Below are 19,449 nucleotides of genomic sequence, written 5' to 3' on the forward strand. Positions count from 1 at the left end.
AAAGGACCTGCAGGCTGACATGAATACAGATCTCCACACAAGCAAAATGTAAATGTGGAAGATGGATTATGACTGCTTGTACAGAGGACATAAAACCCTCAGCTATAGGCCAAGAGTCAAGAATACTACCACACCAAAGGGCAGACCTTCAGGGGACCCTTTTACCTAAACCCACTCTCAGACAACAACCAAAGCACACTCAGAAGGGGCAAAAAGAAACAGAAGACATTATTTCCAGAAAGGACTGGTTACAAACAGGAGCAAACCTGGACTCTTTACTCACCATTTTAATACTGCTGCCAACTATAACAGATTAAAATCTGTACACATGACAAAGTAGAAAAAAGTCCTAAAATGCAACAGTTTTGATAAAAGAAGGTACTAACGACTACTACAGTTAACAATGCTATAATACAAACAATGGCAAACAGGGATTTGGCACCACATTTACAAAGTAAAGAGCATGCACTGTTAACATACTTTAGATGTCTCCAAACGTAAAAGGTCATAAAGATAGAAAACAAGGGGCACCTGATATCAAACTCCCTATGACTGAAACAAACGAGCAAGAATCAAAGTGGTCAATTTAGTAGATAGGTAGCAGCAAAGTCACTGGTTTTGTTTGGGATTTAGTAATTTGCATTTTTAACTGACAGCTGCTTTGGGTGTGTCTGGATCCAAGAAGCTGACTTTATTATACCACATCAACATTTATCTAGTAATTTGGTAAGTAGCACAAACAAGGTTAACCTTCAACCATGAGCTTAAAGACAAGAGAGCTAGAGTCTTATTGCAGAACTCTCCAATGTAATTACTGTTTAAAAACTATGAAGGTACTATGAACAGGAGTAATATAAATCCATCCCCCAATAAAAACTATATTGATAGTCCCTAAAACTGGAAACAATCTTCTAAGGAAATATATTCTGACCACACCAAGAGTTAAAAACAGAGTTCGTACTCAGAGGAATATTTTCAAGATGATCTGGTCAAATCATGTGCATAGTTAAGATCATGTTTTAATAAAGATTCTTTTGCAAAAAAAGAAATAAAATTAGTGGTAGAATTATTCATCTCTTGATGAATAAAAAAACTTTGGAAATGAACTACTAGTAATTTGTTAAGAAGAAAAAATAAAAAAGGAAGCTACATATTGAAGTTCTGGAATGCAGCACCTCAATAAATACCTGCCCTAACCATTTGAGATTATAAAATCCAAATGATATCTTGATGAACAAATCACACTTTATAGTTGTCCCGACGTCTGACTTGAGCACATCATGTCAATTAAATGTTCCCTAATACAGAAGACTGTGCTAAAGAGTGCTAAGATTCTGCATGCTCTGCCATTCCCTGGTCCCGTCACGCTGGCAGCTGCCCAAGAGACAACAAAAGATGTCTGGTCTCAACACTCCATACTGTTGTAACTAGAAAAGAAGAACATCCTAAATTAGAAAACATTTACAAAGCCAAAATAACAGTACTACAACACTTAAAGCTGTTTCAAGTTTTACCTCTTATGAACATCCACCCTCCTCAATAAAGTCCACACTCCTTTAAGTTGTTTTTAATGATGACATCTGTAACGGCATCAAAAACAAACTGCACGTTCTTGGTGTCTGTGGCACAGGTGAAGTGAGTGTAGATCTCCTTAGTATCTTTTCTCCTGTTCAGATCTTCAAACTGGCATTGGATGTAAGCAGCTGCCTCTTCATATGTATTGGAACCTAAAACAGACACACATTTTCAGCGAAAATTGTAACAGCTGTCAGGCCATCACCATTTACTTATGGAGAGAAAGAACGTAAGCTGGGCATGGTGGCTGAGACAGGAGGATTGCACAGGTTCGAAGCCAGCCTCAGCTACTTAGTGAGGCTCTCAGCAACTTAGTGAGACCCTGTTTCCAAATAAAATATAAAGTAAGTCTGGAAGTATAGCCTGGAAGTAGAAAAGTCCCTGGGTTCCACCCCTGGTACCACACACACAAAGAGAGAGAGAGAGAGAGAGAGAGAACGTGATACAAGTGAATGCAGACAAAATTCTATATATCTATAATCATTAGGCTTTTCTATAATCACTAGATTCTTCATCAGAGCAGACTCCCATTGTACCTAAAAATCACCACACAAAGAAACCTAAGGAAAGTGGCCCATTTCTTCCCCTTTATATATTTCAGCTGAAAAATATCTAGAAAGTATAAAAAGAAATTAAGGAAGTAGGAGGGTACATTTCTAGAGAACATAATTGTTTAAAAGGTCAGAGAAAATCTATGCTCCTTGGAGTAATCTTCAGATAGGCAAACGAAATGGGTAAGAAAAGGGTAAGTCATTCTCTCTTTCCTCTGTTTTAAGGGGGCTTTGCCTCAGAGTCTTACAGCAATAATATAACCAAAGGCAAACTAAAAGATGCAAAGGGGGAAGGGTATTCCAATTTTTACATATCTTAAAATAGTGAATTTTATTGTTTGTGAATTATAATGAGGCTGTTAATTTTACAGGGGGATCTGAGACCAAAAATAAAGCCTGTTTTCAACATTTGTGATTAACTTGTTTTGTGTGTGTGTGTGTGGGGGGGTACTAGGACTTGAGCCCAAAGGTGACTGAACTATATCCCAACCTTACTTCATTGTTTTGAAACAGGGTCTAAGTTGCTGAGGCTGGCCTAGAACCCTCAATCCTCCTGTCTCAGCCTCCCAAGTACTGAGTTTACAGGCATGTGCCTGGTATGGTCTGCTTTTTAAACCATGCTATAAGCCAGGTGTAGTGGTGCACGCTTGTAATCCCAGTACTTGGGAGGCTGAGACAAGAAGATTGAAGGTCAGAGGACAACCTCAGCAAGTAGTAATACTTTAAGAGAAGAAGGAGGAAGAGGAGGAGGAGAGAAGAGAGAAAAGAGAAGAAAGAAGAAAGAAGAAGGAATAGAGCTGGAAGTTTAGCTTGGAAATAGCATGCTCCTTGGTTCAATGCCCAATGATCCAATGAAAATAAAAATAAATACATAAACCATATTGTGAGCTGGGCATGGTGGCTAATACTTCTAATCTCAGTACTTGGAAAGCTGAGACAGGAGAACAGAGGGTTCGTGAACAGCCTCAGTTACTTAGTGAGGCCCTCACAACTTGGTGAGACCCTGTTTCAAAAAAAAAAAAAAAAAAAAAAAGGCTGGGGATATGGGGATATAACTCAGAGGTAGAATGCCTCTGGATTCAAATCCCCCATACCGCTAAAAAAAAAAAAAAAAAAAAAAATTTCATTAAGAGAAATTTGGTAAATCAGGACTATAAAATCCCTCTATTCTTTACTGCAATTTTCCTAGAAAACAGATGTTACAGGCTTTAAATCTACATCTCAAATTTTTAGTTTAAAGAGTTACCAGTAGGCCGAGCATAGTGATGCACACTTGTAATCCCAGCATTTTAGGAGGCTGAGACAGGAGGACTGCAGTTTGCAGACAGCCTTAGCTACTTAGTGAGACCCTTTGCAACTCAGTGAGACCCTGCTTCAAAATAAAGAATTAAAAAAAAAATAGGGCTGGGGGTGTCATTCAGAGGTAGAATGTCCCTGGGTTCCTTCCCCAGTACAAAAAAAAAAAAAAAAGTTACCCGTATCTGCACTCTACTCTTAGGAGTGTCTTCCTTCTTACTCAAAAATCAATAGCTCACCAGGCATGGTGGTGCACACTTGTAATCCCAGTACTTAGGAGGCTGGGACAAGAGGATCATAGGTTTAAAGCCAGCCTCAGCTACTTAGTGAGGCCCTCTGTAACTTAATGAGACCCTGTTTCAAAATAAGAGAATAAAAAATAGGGCTGGGGATGTAGCTCAGAAGTAGAATGCGCCTGGGTTCAATCCCCAGTACCACACACACACACACCAAAAAAAACCCTCTATCAGACCTTTTTGATTTTTAATTGTTGAGGGAAATCCACTCAACATATATTTAACCATTTTATGTACAAATAATTTATGTACAAATGTACAATTCTGGCCGGGCGTGGTGGCACACACTTATAATCCCCATGCTTGGGAGGCTGAGACAGGAGGATTGCACAGGTTCGAAGCCAGCCTCAGTTACTGAGGGAGGCTCTCAGCAACTTAGTGAGACCCTGTTTCCAAATAAGAAATATAAAGTAGGTCTGGGAGTATAGCCTGGAGATAGAAAGCCTCTGGGTTCCACCCACAGTACCACCAAAAAAAAAAAAAAAAAAAAAAGTACAATTCTGTAGCATTTAGCATATTCATAATGTTGTGCAATCACTACCTCTCTAATTTCAAAACTGTTTTCACCATTCCAGATAAACACTCTGTTCTCACTAAGTAATCACTTCTTATCTCTCCACACTCCTTCCCCTCGTAATCACCAATATGCTTTCTGTTGCTATGGGTTTGATAATTCTGTATATATTACAATAAAAGAGGCTACACCATATGTGACCTTTTATGTTTGGCTTCTTTTACTTACCATGTTTTTGAGGTTCATCCAAGTTAGTGCAACTATCAGTACTTTTTTCCTTTATATGCCTAAATAATATTCACCGTATGTATATACCACAATTTATCCAATTCATCCTATCTAGACGATGATTTATCTCCCTGCTTATGAACCTTGAACCATTAATTAGATGTGATTCTTTGGAACCCAGGGACATTCGACCTCCAAGCTACACCCCCTGCCCAATTTTTTCTTTTGAAACCAGGTCTCACTGAGTTGCAGAGGGCCTCACTAAGTAGCTGAGGCTGTCGGCGAACCGTGATCCTCCGGGTCTCAGCCTCCCAAATGCTGGGATTACAAGTGTGCGCCACCACGCCCGGCCTTAGATGTGATTCTTAAAACTTGTCTTCCCTAGGATCTTAACCCTAAACCTATAGATCTGCTCTTAAATCTGTCCTTCCCCTTTAATTCACACTGCTCAAAGGTAGTCTGTGCTTGTCTTCAGTTTTTCACTTCCCACTCAGTATTGAAGTATACTTAGCTCTACCCTCTACCCTCACCATTCCACCAGCACACTTTCAACAGCAGCCAAATACCTCTTAACTGCCAACTCCAAAACCACCCCCGAGTGTGCGTCTTATTCTTCTCATCTGTCAAGCCTGTGTGTGTGTGTGTGTGTGTGTGTGTGTGTGTGTGTGTGTGTGTGTTACAAGAGACGGAACCCAGAAGCATTCTACGTCCAAGCTACACTCCCAGCACTATTTATTTCTTATTTGGAAACAGGGCCTCACTAAGTTGTGGAGGGCTTCACTAAGCTGCTGAGACTGGCCGCCAACCTGTGATCCTCCTGTCTCAGCGTCCCAAGTACTAGAATTACAAGTGTGCACGCACCACCACGCACAACTACTCCTTACTTGTTAAACTCTCTCAGCGTTTATACTTTGGCTTTCCTAGTTCTTTTTTCCTTTATAGAAATTATCTTTTCTCCTGCCAACAGAAGCTAGTATGCTCTCATTCTGCCTATGATTCTGTGGTTGTAGCTCAAAAGATGAATGCCCCTAGGTTTCAATCCCCAGTACCTCAAAAATTTTTTTAAATAATCTTCTCATAGCTTCTCACTGTCTCAAAATAAGACATAAGGCCCTTCCCAAGCTGACTCCTGATCATCTCTCCAAGCATTCCAATTAACCACTTTAAATTCCAGTTAATACCAAATTCTTTGCAAGTTCTAGACCATGTCCTGTCTTTTTCCTAACCTCCACATTGTCATATATGCAATTCTCTTTTTATAAAATGTCTATTCTGTCTGATGACTTCCAATTCAGCTTTGTAACAGCTCACTCAAGTGTCACTTCCTCTAGAAAAAGACTACACTGACTCCATCAAAGGTAACAGCTCCTTCTGTTCTACTTCTATTAATATATTTATTACATGTATTACCAATACATCAGTTTCTCTAGCACAATGACTATCTGTGTATTTTCTGAACATAACAATTTTTGTATCCCTCTTTATTTTTCTAAAAAAAATGATAAAAAATTTAAAATAAACACAGAAGAAAATATAATGGAAAAGCACTCAACTTAAGGGATCTTAACCATATGCTCTGATACCATTACCAGTGAATATTCACTATGAGGATATAGATGAAGCATTTACTTATTTATTTATTTATTTATTTTTGGTGGTACTGGGGCTGGAACCCAGAGGCTTTCTACCTCCAGGCTATACTCCCAGACCTATTTTATATTTTATTTGGAAACAGGGTCTCAGTAAGTTGCTGAGAGCCTCACTAGGTAGCTGAGGCTGGCTTCGAACCAGTGCAATGCTCCTGTCTCAGCCTCCCAAGTGCGGGGATTACAAGTATGCGCCACCACGCTCGGCTACAGAGCATTTAAAACAAAAGGCAGTTGGATGAATCACTGAAGCACTGACCTAAAATATGTATCTCTAATAAAACTTTTCATGATCCCTTACCTGTGTATTCTGGATAACAAATAGTTAATGGACTCCTCTTTATTTTTTCCTCAAAAAGGTCTTTCTTGTTAAGGAAGAGAATGATTGAAGTGTCTGTAAACCACTTGTTGTTGCAAATGCTGTCAAACAATTTCATGCTTTCATGCATCCGGTTCTGAAAAAGAATCAGAGGATGGCAGGTCAGAAGCAAAGTAAAAGTGGGTCAATTGGGTGGGGGAAGAGGGCACCAAATATAGTTTAAATGTATACTATTTATGTTCAATAAAAAAAAAATTGTTAAAAAAAAGTGAGTCAATTACTGAGAAATTAGACCAACAGGGTTTTAAGCAGTGCATGCATTCATGGAAATAAGTTAGGCACTAATAAAATGAAGTTGAGTCAGCCCTGATTTTTACAATTCTTGGAAGCTGGGAGGTGGGAAGAAGGGCTGGCTGACAAGACGACTTAAGCCTGCCAACATACTCAATGTAGCTATGACACATGTCTCAGAGCAATCAGGCATGGAACAATTAATTTTGAAAATCCAATTTCACTAACATGAAAAGAAAAAACAAAACTAACGATCTTAAGTGTTAACTCAGGCTGAGCATGGTGGTGCACACTTGTAATCCAAGTACTTGAAAGGCTGAGACAAGAGAATCACAGGTTCGAGGAAAGGCTTTTAAACCAGAGCTGCAACTTACCATCTCCTCATCCTCAGCCAAAACAAGGTCATAATCACTGAGGGCCACACAGAAGATAATTGCTGTCACCCCTTCAAAACAGTGAATCCATTTTTTCCGCTCTGATCGTTGTCCACCTACATCAAACATCCTGAGTACAGAGAAAGAAAGCATAGATTCAGCAAGGTCACATTTATACCTCTTCCTAACTGTTAAGATCAGCAACCTTCTATTATTATACAGCACAACTTCATTTATAATAGAAAAGACAAACAAGAAGCAGATAAAATATAATCAAAATAATTATCTGTGGCTAAAAGCAAAAGAGAACACCACGAGAAAATGAAATTTAGAAATAATCTAAATTCTCACTTTAGATAGTTGGGCCTTTTCCTATCAAAATTTGTACTGGAAATGCCAAAAGTTAGCATAATAAGTACTGAATCAGATTAAAGAGGGAAACAGAAAGGAAAGATGAAGAGCTGAATAATACAGTTTAAAATAACATCAATCATAAAACTAGTATTTACTAGTGTTTACCATGGTGCCAGACATGACCCTAGACAACCTCTGTGTGTGTGTGTGTGTGTGTGTGTGTGTGTGTGTGTGTGTGTGCGGGGGGGGGCGCTACTGGGGATTGAAGTTGGGGCATTCTAATTCTGATCTACATCTCCAGCCCTTTCACATTTTATTTTGAAACAGGTTGCTGAGTCTCACTAAATTGCCAAGGCTGATTCTGAACCTGGTATCCTCCTGTCTCAGTGTCTCAAGTACTGGGATTACAGGCATGTACCACCACAGCTGCTTATCTAGCTAGATATATTAAAAACATTTAGGGCCGGGCGTGGTGGCGCACGCTTATAATCCCTGCGCTTGGGAGGCGGAGACAGGAGGATCGTGCTGGTTCGAAGCCAGCCTTGCTGGCTTAAGAGACCCTGTTTCCAAATGAAAAAGTTAAAAAATAGGTCTGGGAGTGTAGCCCGTGGAAGTGTATCCCGGAGGTAGAAGGGCTTCCAGGAACCCCAGTACCACAAAAAAAAAAAAAAAAAAAAAAAAAAAAAAAAAGCCGGGCGTGGTGGCGCACGCTTGTAATCCCCGCGCTTGGGAGGCGGAGACAGGAGGATCGCGCAGGTTCGAAGCCAGCCGTGCTGGCATAAGAGACCCTGTTTCAAAAATATAAAATAGGTCTGGGAGTGTAGCCCGGAGGAAGAAGGGCTTCCAGGAACCCCAGTACCACCCAAAAAAAAAAAAAAAAAGAAAAAGAAAAAAAAAGAAAGAAAGAAAAATTTAGCCAGGCGTTGGGGCGCACGCTTGTAATCCCCGCGCTTGGGAGGCAGAGACAGGAGGATCGCGCAGGTTCGAAGCCAGCTGCGTGCGCTGGCTTAGGAGACCCTGTTTCCAAAACAAAAAATGTAAAAATCGTTCTGGGAGCGTAGCCCAGAGGTAGAAGGGCTTCCAGGAACCCCAGTACCACCAAAAAACACAAAACAAAACAAAACAAAAAAACATTTACTCATTTTACCTTTGCAATACCTCTAAAAAATACTATTGTTATTATCCCATTTTACAGATGAAGAAATTGAGACATATATATGTTAAATAATTTGCCCAAAGACATACTACAACAAAACAGGGACTGGAGATCTGGACACAACATGCCCATGGTCTCATCCATAGCACCACCATGCCTCTCAAAATAACTGGCTTCTAAATTCCCAATTTACATTTGCTAACATCCCCCTGCTGATTCTTAAGTTTGATTTTCATACATTAAGTAAAAATAGAGAAAATGTGAGCCAGGCGTGGTGACACATACTTGTAATACCAGCATTCACGAGGCTGAGACCACAGGATTCTGGTTCGCAGACAGCCTCAACTACTTAGTGAGGCCCTTTGCAACTCAGTTAAGACCCTGTTTCAGAAATAAAAAGGCTTAAAAAAAAAAAAAAAAACTGGGTTGGAGTAGTTCGGAGATAAAATGCCCCTGGGTTCCAACCCCAGTACCACAAAAAAAGGAGAGAAATTATGAAAAAATTAATAAATTACATGTTATGATAGGAATCTAACCACTCAGTTTTTTAAAAAAATCCTTAACCAATTTTCCAAATCCAAGTTTTATTTGAATCTAATAATAACATAAGCCCTCAACTGGTCATGTACTTTATGTTCTATTACAGATAATAGTTTTAGTTCACTCTTCTCTTTTCTAAAGTCTACTACTCTTTTCTAAAGTGCTGGATTTCTGCTGGGCGTGGTGGTGCACGCTTGTAATCCCCACACTTGGGAGGCTGAGATAGGAGGATCGTACAGGTTCAAAGCCAGCCTCAGCTACTTAGCGAGGCTCTCAGCTACTTAGTGAGACCCTGTTTCCAAATAAAATATAAAATAGGTCTGGGAGTATAGTCCGGAGGTAGAAAGCCTCTAGGTTCCATCCTCAGTAGCACAAAATAATAATAATAATAATAATTAATAATAATAATAATAATAATAATAATAATATGCTAGATTTCTGAATAGTGTCCTCATCTATAATGAAAAGAACACTTGCACTTGCTTTGTCTTTTAGCTGATACTTGGGTCTGATGGTGTGTTCATGTAAATGTTAGATATTGAAGATCTATAGTTGATAAGTAATATATTTTGTGTTGGGGGGGCCACTGGGGATTAAACCCAGTGGCACTCTACCTCTAAGCTATACCCCCAGCCTAAATTTAATTTTTTTGTTTTGAAACAGGGTCTCACTAGGTTGAGGAGAGTCTCACTACTTGCTGAGGCTGTCCTCCAACCTATGATCCTTCTGTCTCAGCCTCACAAGGACTGCAGTTACAGGCATGCATTGTCATGCCGGGCTGTGATAGAAAAATCTTAAAGGCTAAACTGCCACAGTGGTTTGGAGTGTAAGGTTTTCTAGGGATTATTTTCTCCCAGAGACTAAGAGATATAAGTTACAGCTGGTGATTTCTCAGCATATAACTGGAAGGAAGCATTTGTCTTATCTCTCCTGGCCCATCTCTTCCTTTTGGTTGAAATTGCACAGTTCCTTATTCAACCTTTGGTCAAGTATGATACTTTGAATGATGCAATCACAAGCTGGCTTTAACACAAGGTCATATGATAGTTTTAGGAAGGCTAACACCATATAGTTCACCATGGAACTCCTTCAAGGGGAGCCACATAGTACACCAGTAATTCCAGCTTACTCCCCCGTTTCCTTCCATGAAGTCCATCAAAGTGGCAAACCCTGTGGAGTCCCCAGGTGGGCTTTCAGGACATATTAACATTTACGTCACCATTCACTGACACATCAACATTTTATAAACGTTACCTCATAACTGAGAGGCAAGTAAGCAATTACACAATGCCTTGCATATGGTAGATGCTCAATAAATGTTTGAATAAATGGATAGTGGTTCTGCCTAGAGAGAAGAGGAAAAGGAAGAAGTGATAGTACTTTATAACAAGATATCTACATGCCAATAATAAAGTGGTGCGGCACTTTAATTTGATATGGCTACTGATCCTGATGTAGAAAGAAAGAATTTACCTAACTAAAGACCAACCTATGACATCAACAAAAGTATTTCCCACACTAAATAAAGAATGATCACATTTTCTTTTTCCTTTTTCGGTAATGGGGATTAAACATAGGGTCATTCTACCTCCAAGGTACACACCCAGCCCTATTTTTTATTCTTTATTTTGAAACGAGGACTCACTAAGTTGCAGAGGACCTTACTAAGTAGCACAAGCTGGCTCTGAACCTGCGATCTTCCTGTCTCAGCCTCCCAAGTACTGTGATTACAAATGTGTGTCACCACGCCCAGCTATGATCACAATACTTAATTTGTTTTTGTGTGTGAGATACTGGGGATTGAACCCTGGGAAATTCTACCTCGGAGCCCTTCTTTATTTTTTGTTTTGGAAATGAGGTGTCACTAGGTTGCTGAGAGTTTTACTTGCTGAGGCTGATTGGTCTCCAACCTGTGACCCTCCTGTCTCAGCCTCCCAAGCACTGGGATAACAGGCCTGCACCATTACACCTAGCTACAATATTTAATTATAAATAACTAATTTTATAGTACACAAAGAGATCTCATTCCTATAGTTTCACAGAATTATCCATGTGGATTTTGCTGCTCTTCTTAAATAAATCCAACAGTACTAAAGACAAGCAGCCAGTTTACTCTAAAAACATTCAGATAAGCTGCTATTATACAGGTTTCAAATCTGGTTTAGTGTGTTAAGATCTCAAGTCCTCAACTGGTACTAATAATACATAAACTCTGTGGATTACACAAATCCTGGGAGCAACTATTTTTACAGAAAAAAAAGAGAGGATCTGAGGTACTCATTACTTTTGTATTCAATAATGTGATCACATTCTACACATAAGCATATGTAATAACTAAAAAGTACATCGTATATTGAAGGAGAAAAGTTTACTCATAATATCAAGTCAGAAAAGCAGAAAATGGAAACCCAAAAGCCAGTACTAGCATTTACAGAATACCATTAACATTGAGATAAACTGAGGCTTGTCATAGTGTTACTAATGCTATGGAAAAATACTGTTTTAAATACTAAAATTTTCTCTCTCTAAAGCAATCACTGTTTATATGTCATCACACTGCCCCAAAGTAACTCTATTCTCAACCCATTTTTCATTTTGCACAGTATTAAGAACTCAGCTGTACATAATCCTTGCACAAACCAATCTAAAAGCCATGCCAAGAACAGCTCTATCCCACCGAACTTAAAGGGATATGAGAATCAGTAAGAAAAGCCCATCACTGCTGGGCCCAGTGTGTGTGCCTGTAATCCCAGTACTTGGGACTTAGGAGGCTGAGAGAAGATGATCACAGGTTTGAGGATATGCTCAGCAAAGTAGCAGGACCCTGTTTCAAAAAGAAAAAAGTTGGGGGGTGTAGATCAAAGGTAGAAGGCCCCTGGATTCAGTCCCCAGTACCACAAAGCAGGGTGGGGGGAGAATGACACTGAAAAGAGTATTTCAATTTAGGTGGCAAAATGGCAAAATAAAGCCACATAACTAATAAAAAACTGACTTTTCTATCCATTTAGTATTGTTATTCTTCTACCCATTCAATATTTGTTTTTGAAACTAAAAAAAAAAAGTAGCCAAAAAGAATAAAACTGAAAATAACACAAACTGCTAATCACATGATTAATTTCACTGATAGGTAAGCTACAATTAATTTCTTACAAAAACATACAAATATCTGGTGCTATCTGGAGAAAAAAGAAACATATGGGATCCCAATCAACTAAAGTATTCAGATAATGGCTCATGAATATGTCAGTAAGTTTCTAAACCGAGGAAACTGACTAAGGAAACTGACTCTGATTAAGAGATGCTAACTAAAGGAAAAATGTTTGTGTTAGGCATATGTGGCAAAAAGGCTAATGACTTACTTGAAGTATAGCTCTTTGAAGGTGAAGTGCGTTTCTACAATGCCTGTGGTCTTCACTCTTGTCCGAAGAACATCTTGCTGAGTTGGAATGTAGTTGGTTTGGGATATTCTATCCAAATCATTTAGGTAACTAAATAAAATAAACATTTATTTTACCTGCTGAAACCAACCATACGTATAGCAACAGACTAAACTAGTTCACTGTCAAACAATCTTGACCCTGACACTAATGTGGCAAAAGAAAAACAGACCATCAGTATCACAGAATGATAATGATAAAAAGTGTGAATGCAGCACTGGACTATAAAAGGAAGCTCAAGACAGACTAACAAAGGTAGTTTTAATTCTACAGAATCACACTTTAAAGGCCAATTTTAAAAGCAACATGAAAATGCTATTCTTGAAATTAGAGAAAAATTGCTAAAATTTAATAGGAAATCAACTGTGTACTAGAGTAGAAAAACCCAAAATAAATAAACTCCTCAGATATTTAAGCCTAATAGGTCTCTTGCACCTTTAACCATTTGATAGAACCCTACAGACTGACATTTGAATTAATAAAATTAATAAAAGGACTATACTCAGTAAGAATATTTCCTGTTTTCATTCAGAAAGCAGAGTTTGAGATTTGGGGCTGTTTGTTTCTTTGTGCAAATCCAGGGCCTTCCACATACTAGGCAAGCATTGTACGACTGAGCCCTGCTTTTGTTTTCTATAACCTAAGCCAAGAAAAATTTTGTAAAAGAGAATTTTGTTCAGTAAAACCATTAAAACCCACCTTAAAGCTTAATTCTTCACTGATTCCAGGCTAAAAAACTAATGAGTAGGTGACACCAATAGAAAGAACATTACATGTTGGCACATATCATAATCCCAGTACTTGGAGCCAGCCTCAGCAATTTAGCAAGGTCCTCAGCAACTTAACTGAGAACCTGTTTCTAAATAAAAAATATGACTAGGGGTATAGTCCAGAGGTAGAATACTGTCGGGTTCAATCCCTAATCCTCCCCTAGAAAAACCATTAAGCTGGGCATGGTAGCACATATCTGTAATCCCAGTACTAGGGAGGCTGAGAAAGGTAGATCACAGGTTTGAGGCCAGCCTCTGCAATTCAATGAATCCTCAGCAACTTAGACTTAGTAATTTAGTGAAAACTAAGCAAGACCATGTTTTAAAATAAAAAACAAAATGGGCTGGTGGTATAACTTGGAGGTAGAATGCCCCTCAGTTCAATCCATAGTGCAATCAAAAAGAAAAAAAAGAATCATTAAAGATCTTTTTAAAAATATTTTTTGTTTATGTGTTTATTTTGTGGTGTTGGAGACTGAACCCAGGAACATTCTACCTCTGAGCTACATACAAATCAACAGCCATTTTATTTTTTATTTGGAAACAGGGTCTTGCTAAGTTGCTGAGGCCCCTTTTAAATGCTGAAGCTAGCCAGGTACGGTGGCATCTTCTTGTAATCCCAGTAGTTGGGAGGCTGAGATGGGAAGATCACGGTTTGTAGCCAGCCTCAGCTACTAAGTGAGACCCTGTTTCCAAATAAAGAATAAAAAGTAGGGCTGGGATGTCACTTAAAAAAAAAAAAAAAAAAAAGCTGAAGCTGGCTGCAAACACCCAATCCTCCTGTCTCAGTCTCTCAAGTATTGAGATTATAGGCATCATGCACAACTAAGAAAGATCTTCTATAAAGCCACATATTATTAATGTTAAGAGAATCCCAACTCTGTAAATCACAGGTAACTAGAATTAGAATCTTCAAAGCTTACTGAACATAATACAATGAAAAAAGGTTTTTAAAATCTACCTTTGATGACCAGTGGGAGAACTATTTAAGCTATTAATACTTGCAACTAAAAAATGCTATGAAAAGGTGGGCAAGTCAGGTATGGTGGTGCACACCTGTAATACCACTACTTGGGGGACTGAGAGAAGAGGATTGCAAGTTTGCGGCCAGCCTCAGCAATGTAGTGAGACTCTGGAGCAACCTAGAGAGACCTGTTTCAAAACCAAAAAATAAAGAGCTGGGGCTGTGTGTGTGTTTTGAATAGGTGTGTGTGTGTGTGTGTGTGTGTGTGTGTGTGTGTGTGTGTTTTGAATAGATATGTGTGTGTGTGTGTTTTGAATAGATATGTGTGTGTGTGTGTGTGTGTGTGTGTGTGTGTGTGTGTATGGTCACAATGAAATTACAAATAGCTTAACTAAAGTAGTAATTACCAATTCTCTAAAATTAACATCCAAGAGAATTTCCTTGTCTAAAAGATTTTTCACTTTCATTCTAAAGCTCAACATTTTCTATCTAAAATTAGTCTACTATTGTAATCTGACATAGTGCAGCCCACAAACAAAGAGTTGGCTGCATGGAAAGGGATGCCATAATCTCTCTAGCTGGCCATTAGTATCAAGCTCTTAGGAAGAGGGAACTTCCTTGAGCTGGAAGAGATCCAAGACCCAGCTACATTAAATGTTTCTCCTTCACTTTCTTATTAGAAACATACCATGGAGTTAATTTTGTGTTGCCAAATCTCCCATTTAGTTATGAGAGGGAACTTTTATCTCCAAGTAGTATATAAAGGACCAAGGCCTCTATAATCCCAAACTAAGAATCCCTATAAAGGATCCTATAGATATTAAGAGTTTCTACTAAATATTTCACTAAGCTTTCTCTAGGGCCACCAAGTACTTTCTTTTATAGTTTTAGAGAGAAATTACTTACTATGAAGCAGAGTCATTGAGTTGATACTCCCTGGATCTGCTGAAGCAGGCCTGTACCCCACCATCTCGCCATAACCGTTTAATCACCCCTGCTAGTTCTGAAGTCATGACTCCTTCTTCAGCACTGCCAGCTAAAACAAACAATTGCCGAGCATCATCCTGAAGAAAGCAGTTAAGAGAGATCAATGATTCTCCATTTCCTGAAGACTTTACAATAGTCTCATTACACACACACACACACACACACACACACACACACACACACACTCTGTTATACTTCAAAAGAGGTGCTACAGATACCTTTTCTGGCAATAAGAAAAATTACAGGTAAGCCTTTCCCCATTCTCACATCACTACAGTTTCAAGTCCAGAACTGAGCTGAGGAATGATTTCATTGCCCTTTATTTCTCCACACCATACCACCATTCTCTGAAAAGAGCTCTTCTAACTGGCCCACAAATCTCCATTCTGGTTATTCAAGATTGACAGAAAAAAAATTTTTTCTTAGTTGGTGAGAAAGATATAACTAATATGCTCCCATTGTGTTAAGGAAAGCCTACAATAAAAATAGAAATAAAAACACTTGTACATTAAGAGGCAAAGTCTAAACACAGTGAGTAAAACAATCAATTTTAAAGAAAAAGTTATTTTCTTCTCACCCTTCAGCCCAGACAGAAGAAAAAGAACAGATTGAGGCATTTAAGAAGACTGAAAACCTGGGTGTGGTGGCACATGCCTGTAATCCCAATAACTGAGAGGCTAAAGATGGGAGAAGAGCAGGTTCAAGGGGAGCCTCAGCCACTTAGTGAGACTCAAAATTTTAAAAAGCCAGGCACAGTGACACACACTTGTAATCCCAGTACTTGGGAGTAGGATTACAAGCTGGAGGACAGCCTAAGAAACGTAGTAAGACCCTCGGCAAACTAGCGAGACCCTGTTTCAAAACAAAAGACTGGGAGTGTAGCTCAGAGGTAGAAGGCCCCTTGGTTCAATCCCCAGTTCAGTCAATCAATCGAGATGGAGGTGTAGCTGAGAGGCAGAATGTCCCAACTTCAATCCCTAGTAAAACACACACACACACACACACACACACACACACACACTCACTCACTCACTCATTCACACACAAAGAAGAGAAGGAGGAGGAAGAGGAGGAGGAGGAGGAGGAGGAGAAAAAAGTAACAGCAACCTGGAAGTTTAGAGGAGGAAATAAATCCCTCAGGAAAAAATAGATTCAGTAAGTGTGTAGATTTCCTCAAAGGGATAAAAACAATGCTCTAAGAGAAAGGAAGAAAAAGACAGCTAAAGAAAAAAAAAAGAGAGAGAGGAGATAAAAATGTAAAGAGAACAATTATGTATATCTTATATAATCAGCAGGACAAATAAACTAATAAGCAAAAGGTATTTATTTGATACTACAGATAAAATCACAACCAAAACACCTAAAACTTGAACATTACCACATCTACCTAAGCAAAACAATATTACCCACAGTACATTTAAATGAATTTTGGCAAACTCTTAAGCCTTTGGCCCTAATGTATTTTACTTAATAATATTCCTCCTTTAAGATTCTGTCCTGTATTCTTTCTAGTAATACTTTAGGCTGAACTTTCTCTTAAAAAACTTCATCTACAGCCGGGTGTGGTGACGCACACTTGTAATCCCAGCGCTTGGGATGTATCACAAAGGAGGATCACAAAGGTTCAAAGCCAGCCTCAGCTACTTAGTGAGGCTCTCAACAACTTAGTGAGACCCTGTTTCCAAATACAGTATAAAATAGGTCTGGGAGTATAGCCCGGAGGTAGAAAAGCCCCTGGGTTCCACCACAGTACCACCAAAAACAACAACAACAACAACTTCATCTATCTATATTTCTCTTCTTTTTTTTCAAAGATGACCCCCCTCCCAGGTGCTAGGGATCAAACCCAGGACCTTGCACATGCCAGGCAAGTGCTCTACCACTGAGCTACATCCCTGGCCCTCAAAGATAAAAGAAACTCAACAAAGAAAAAAAAGGGGAAGGAGGAAGAGGAGGAGGAGAAGGAATTATACAGAATATTTGCTACAGAAACCTGCAGTATCTCCACAGAATCCCATTTCCTAGACTCTTGCTGGGGTAATAATCTAGCATTTTCTGAGGCAGAGTACTAATACTTCTCAAATGAGCAAACAGCATGTCGCTACATCTTATCATCCTGTCACTTAAACTCATGTCTCTAAAACATGAGGAAAATTTTGCTTAACTGTATCTAAGAATAAAAGCAATGTGAGAAGAAAATGAGGAGCACTTACGGCTCTGGCAGTTTCGCCAAAATCAATCTTTAGCCGTCCCATGGCTCTTATGATTGCAATGATAGACTGTATGGTATTGCTGTAGACCACCACTTTATACTGCTTGCACTCCTCCTCTGAATAGCCGTCCTCATGAATGATTCTTTAAAAAGAAGAAAAGTATAAGTCAACATCACAGACCTAAAATGAAAATATACTACAGACTTTTTATCCATTAGGAGGAAATCTAGTCTTATAAAAGACCATGTTCCAACTTACTTCATCTGTTTCACAATGGTACTTTTACCAGATTCTCCAGCACCTAAAAGAAAACAAAGAAGACTTTGAATTTCTCTGCAATCAAACACAGAAGTATGAAATCAACATAAGTGATAACTGCAAACAGTGGGAAACAAATGTCCTTTGGAAACTTTTGGTGAACCATTCATATCTATTAGGAAAAACTATGGAGTTGTTTGTTTGTTTGTTTGTTTATTTATTTACGTGGTACTGGGGATGGAACCCAGAGGCTTTCTACCTCCAGGCTACACTCCCAGACCTATTTTATATTTTGTTTGGAAACAGGGTCTGACTTACTTGCTGAGAGCCTCACTAAGTAGCTGAGGCTGGCTTCAAACCTGTGCGATCTTCCTGTCTCTGCCTCCCAAGTGCTGGGATTACAAGCGTGCGCCACCACACTCGGCTAAGGAGCTTTTTAATTGAAGTATTTTGTTTTCTTTATGTAACTCAGCAACCAAGTGTAATCTACTGCAAGTGTCCTAGGACCAGCACGCAATAATTTGTGCAAAATAAACATGCTCAAGAAGAGATGGCAACACAAACATTTCTAGTAAGTCATCATAAAACACCATGATACATACACTGAACATAGGCCAAAAAATCAATGATTATTTTTTAGCCTATGGCCTATTCATTTTTATTGTCTGTAACTGATTGCCATGGGCCCAAGAAATATTCCAAGAGCAATGCTCTCAGACACAAGAGGAAAGAGGTTCAAAACAGAAGCAGAAAACGCAATGCCTTCATCCCCTTTCCACTGTATATCCTTCAGGAACACACTTCCCTCCTTGCACAACTAGAAGCACTTCAGGAACACACTTCCCTCCTTGCACAACTAGAAGCACTTCACGCTAATAACCACAAATGGCAAATAGGCCTTCTGAACTTGAAAACCTGCCTCCTAGATCTTCCTTGTCAATGAATTCTCCCACCTTCCAAAATCAACGCCTTCTCTCTCTCCAACATTACACATCCTTCCCTACTTTTGACTCTTACCTGATGATCCTGCTCATTTTTAGAAAAATTAAAACCAATCAGAAAAATGACCTCAATTTTCCATTACCAAATCTATCAATCTATCCACACCACCATTAATATTTTCTACCTTCACCAATGGATGCGCTGTCTCTGCGATGTCTTAGAGACTAACCTCTCTCCTTGTACACTATCTACTTCATTTTACCTAATCAGGGTCATGGCCACTGCAACTCTGCACATCACTCAAATACCATCAATTTCTCTCTTCCTGCTGAGTCATTCTTGTCTGAATACAAATTTGCTGTACTTTTCCTCTTTAGTCAACACATACCCCACCCCTACTTTTCCTTGACACCAATTTTCCTTTAGCTACTACTCTTATTTTTCCTGTCCCTCTTTACAGTAAACTCCTATGACATGTCATCTATACTCATCCCCAATTGTGTAATTCCAACTCTCTACTCATCTTAATCAAGCTTTCATCTCCCCACCCCACATATACTCTACTGAAACCACTTCTCAAGGTCTCCAACAACAGCCTCTCAAGCAGAATTTGTCCCTGTTGACAACTTCTCCCCCTTAAAATACTTTCTTTTCTAAGAAGGCTTCCAGGTACCACCTTCCTGGTTTTTACTTCTATTCAGTTTCTGAAATATATATATATATATATATATAATTTAT

General features: G+C 39.0%; 1 protein-coding gene across 1 annotated transcript in view; it reads right to left on the reverse strand.

Annotated features, from left to right (window-relative positions):
- Positions 1–1,536: 1,536 nt before the first annotated feature.
- Positions 1,537–19,449, reverse strand: part of GNAI3 (G protein subunit alpha i3) — a gene marked incomplete at both ends in the record, with an annotated part of 79,297 nt that continues 61,384 nt past the window's right edge. Inside the window, 7 exons of the mRNA XM_080691490.1 lie at positions 1,537–1,727; positions 6,408–6,561; positions 7,091–7,220; positions 12,500–12,628; positions 15,218–15,375; positions 17,512–17,653; positions 17,770–17,844. Of these exons, the coding sequence (XP_080547616.1) occupies positions 1,537–1,727; positions 6,408–6,561; positions 7,091–7,220; positions 12,500–12,628; positions 15,218–15,375; positions 17,512–17,653; positions 17,770–17,844 (979 nt within the window). The remainder of the gene's footprint in view (positions 1,728–6,407; positions 6,562–7,090; positions 7,221–12,499; positions 12,629–15,217; positions 15,376–17,511; positions 17,654–17,769; positions 17,845–19,449) is intronic.

Source organism: Muscardinus avellanarius (assembly GCF_963383645.1).
Source record: "Muscardinus avellanarius genome assembly, chromosome: 3".
NCBI lineage: Eukaryota > Metazoa > Chordata > Mammalia > Rodentia > Gliridae > Muscardinus > Muscardinus avellanarius.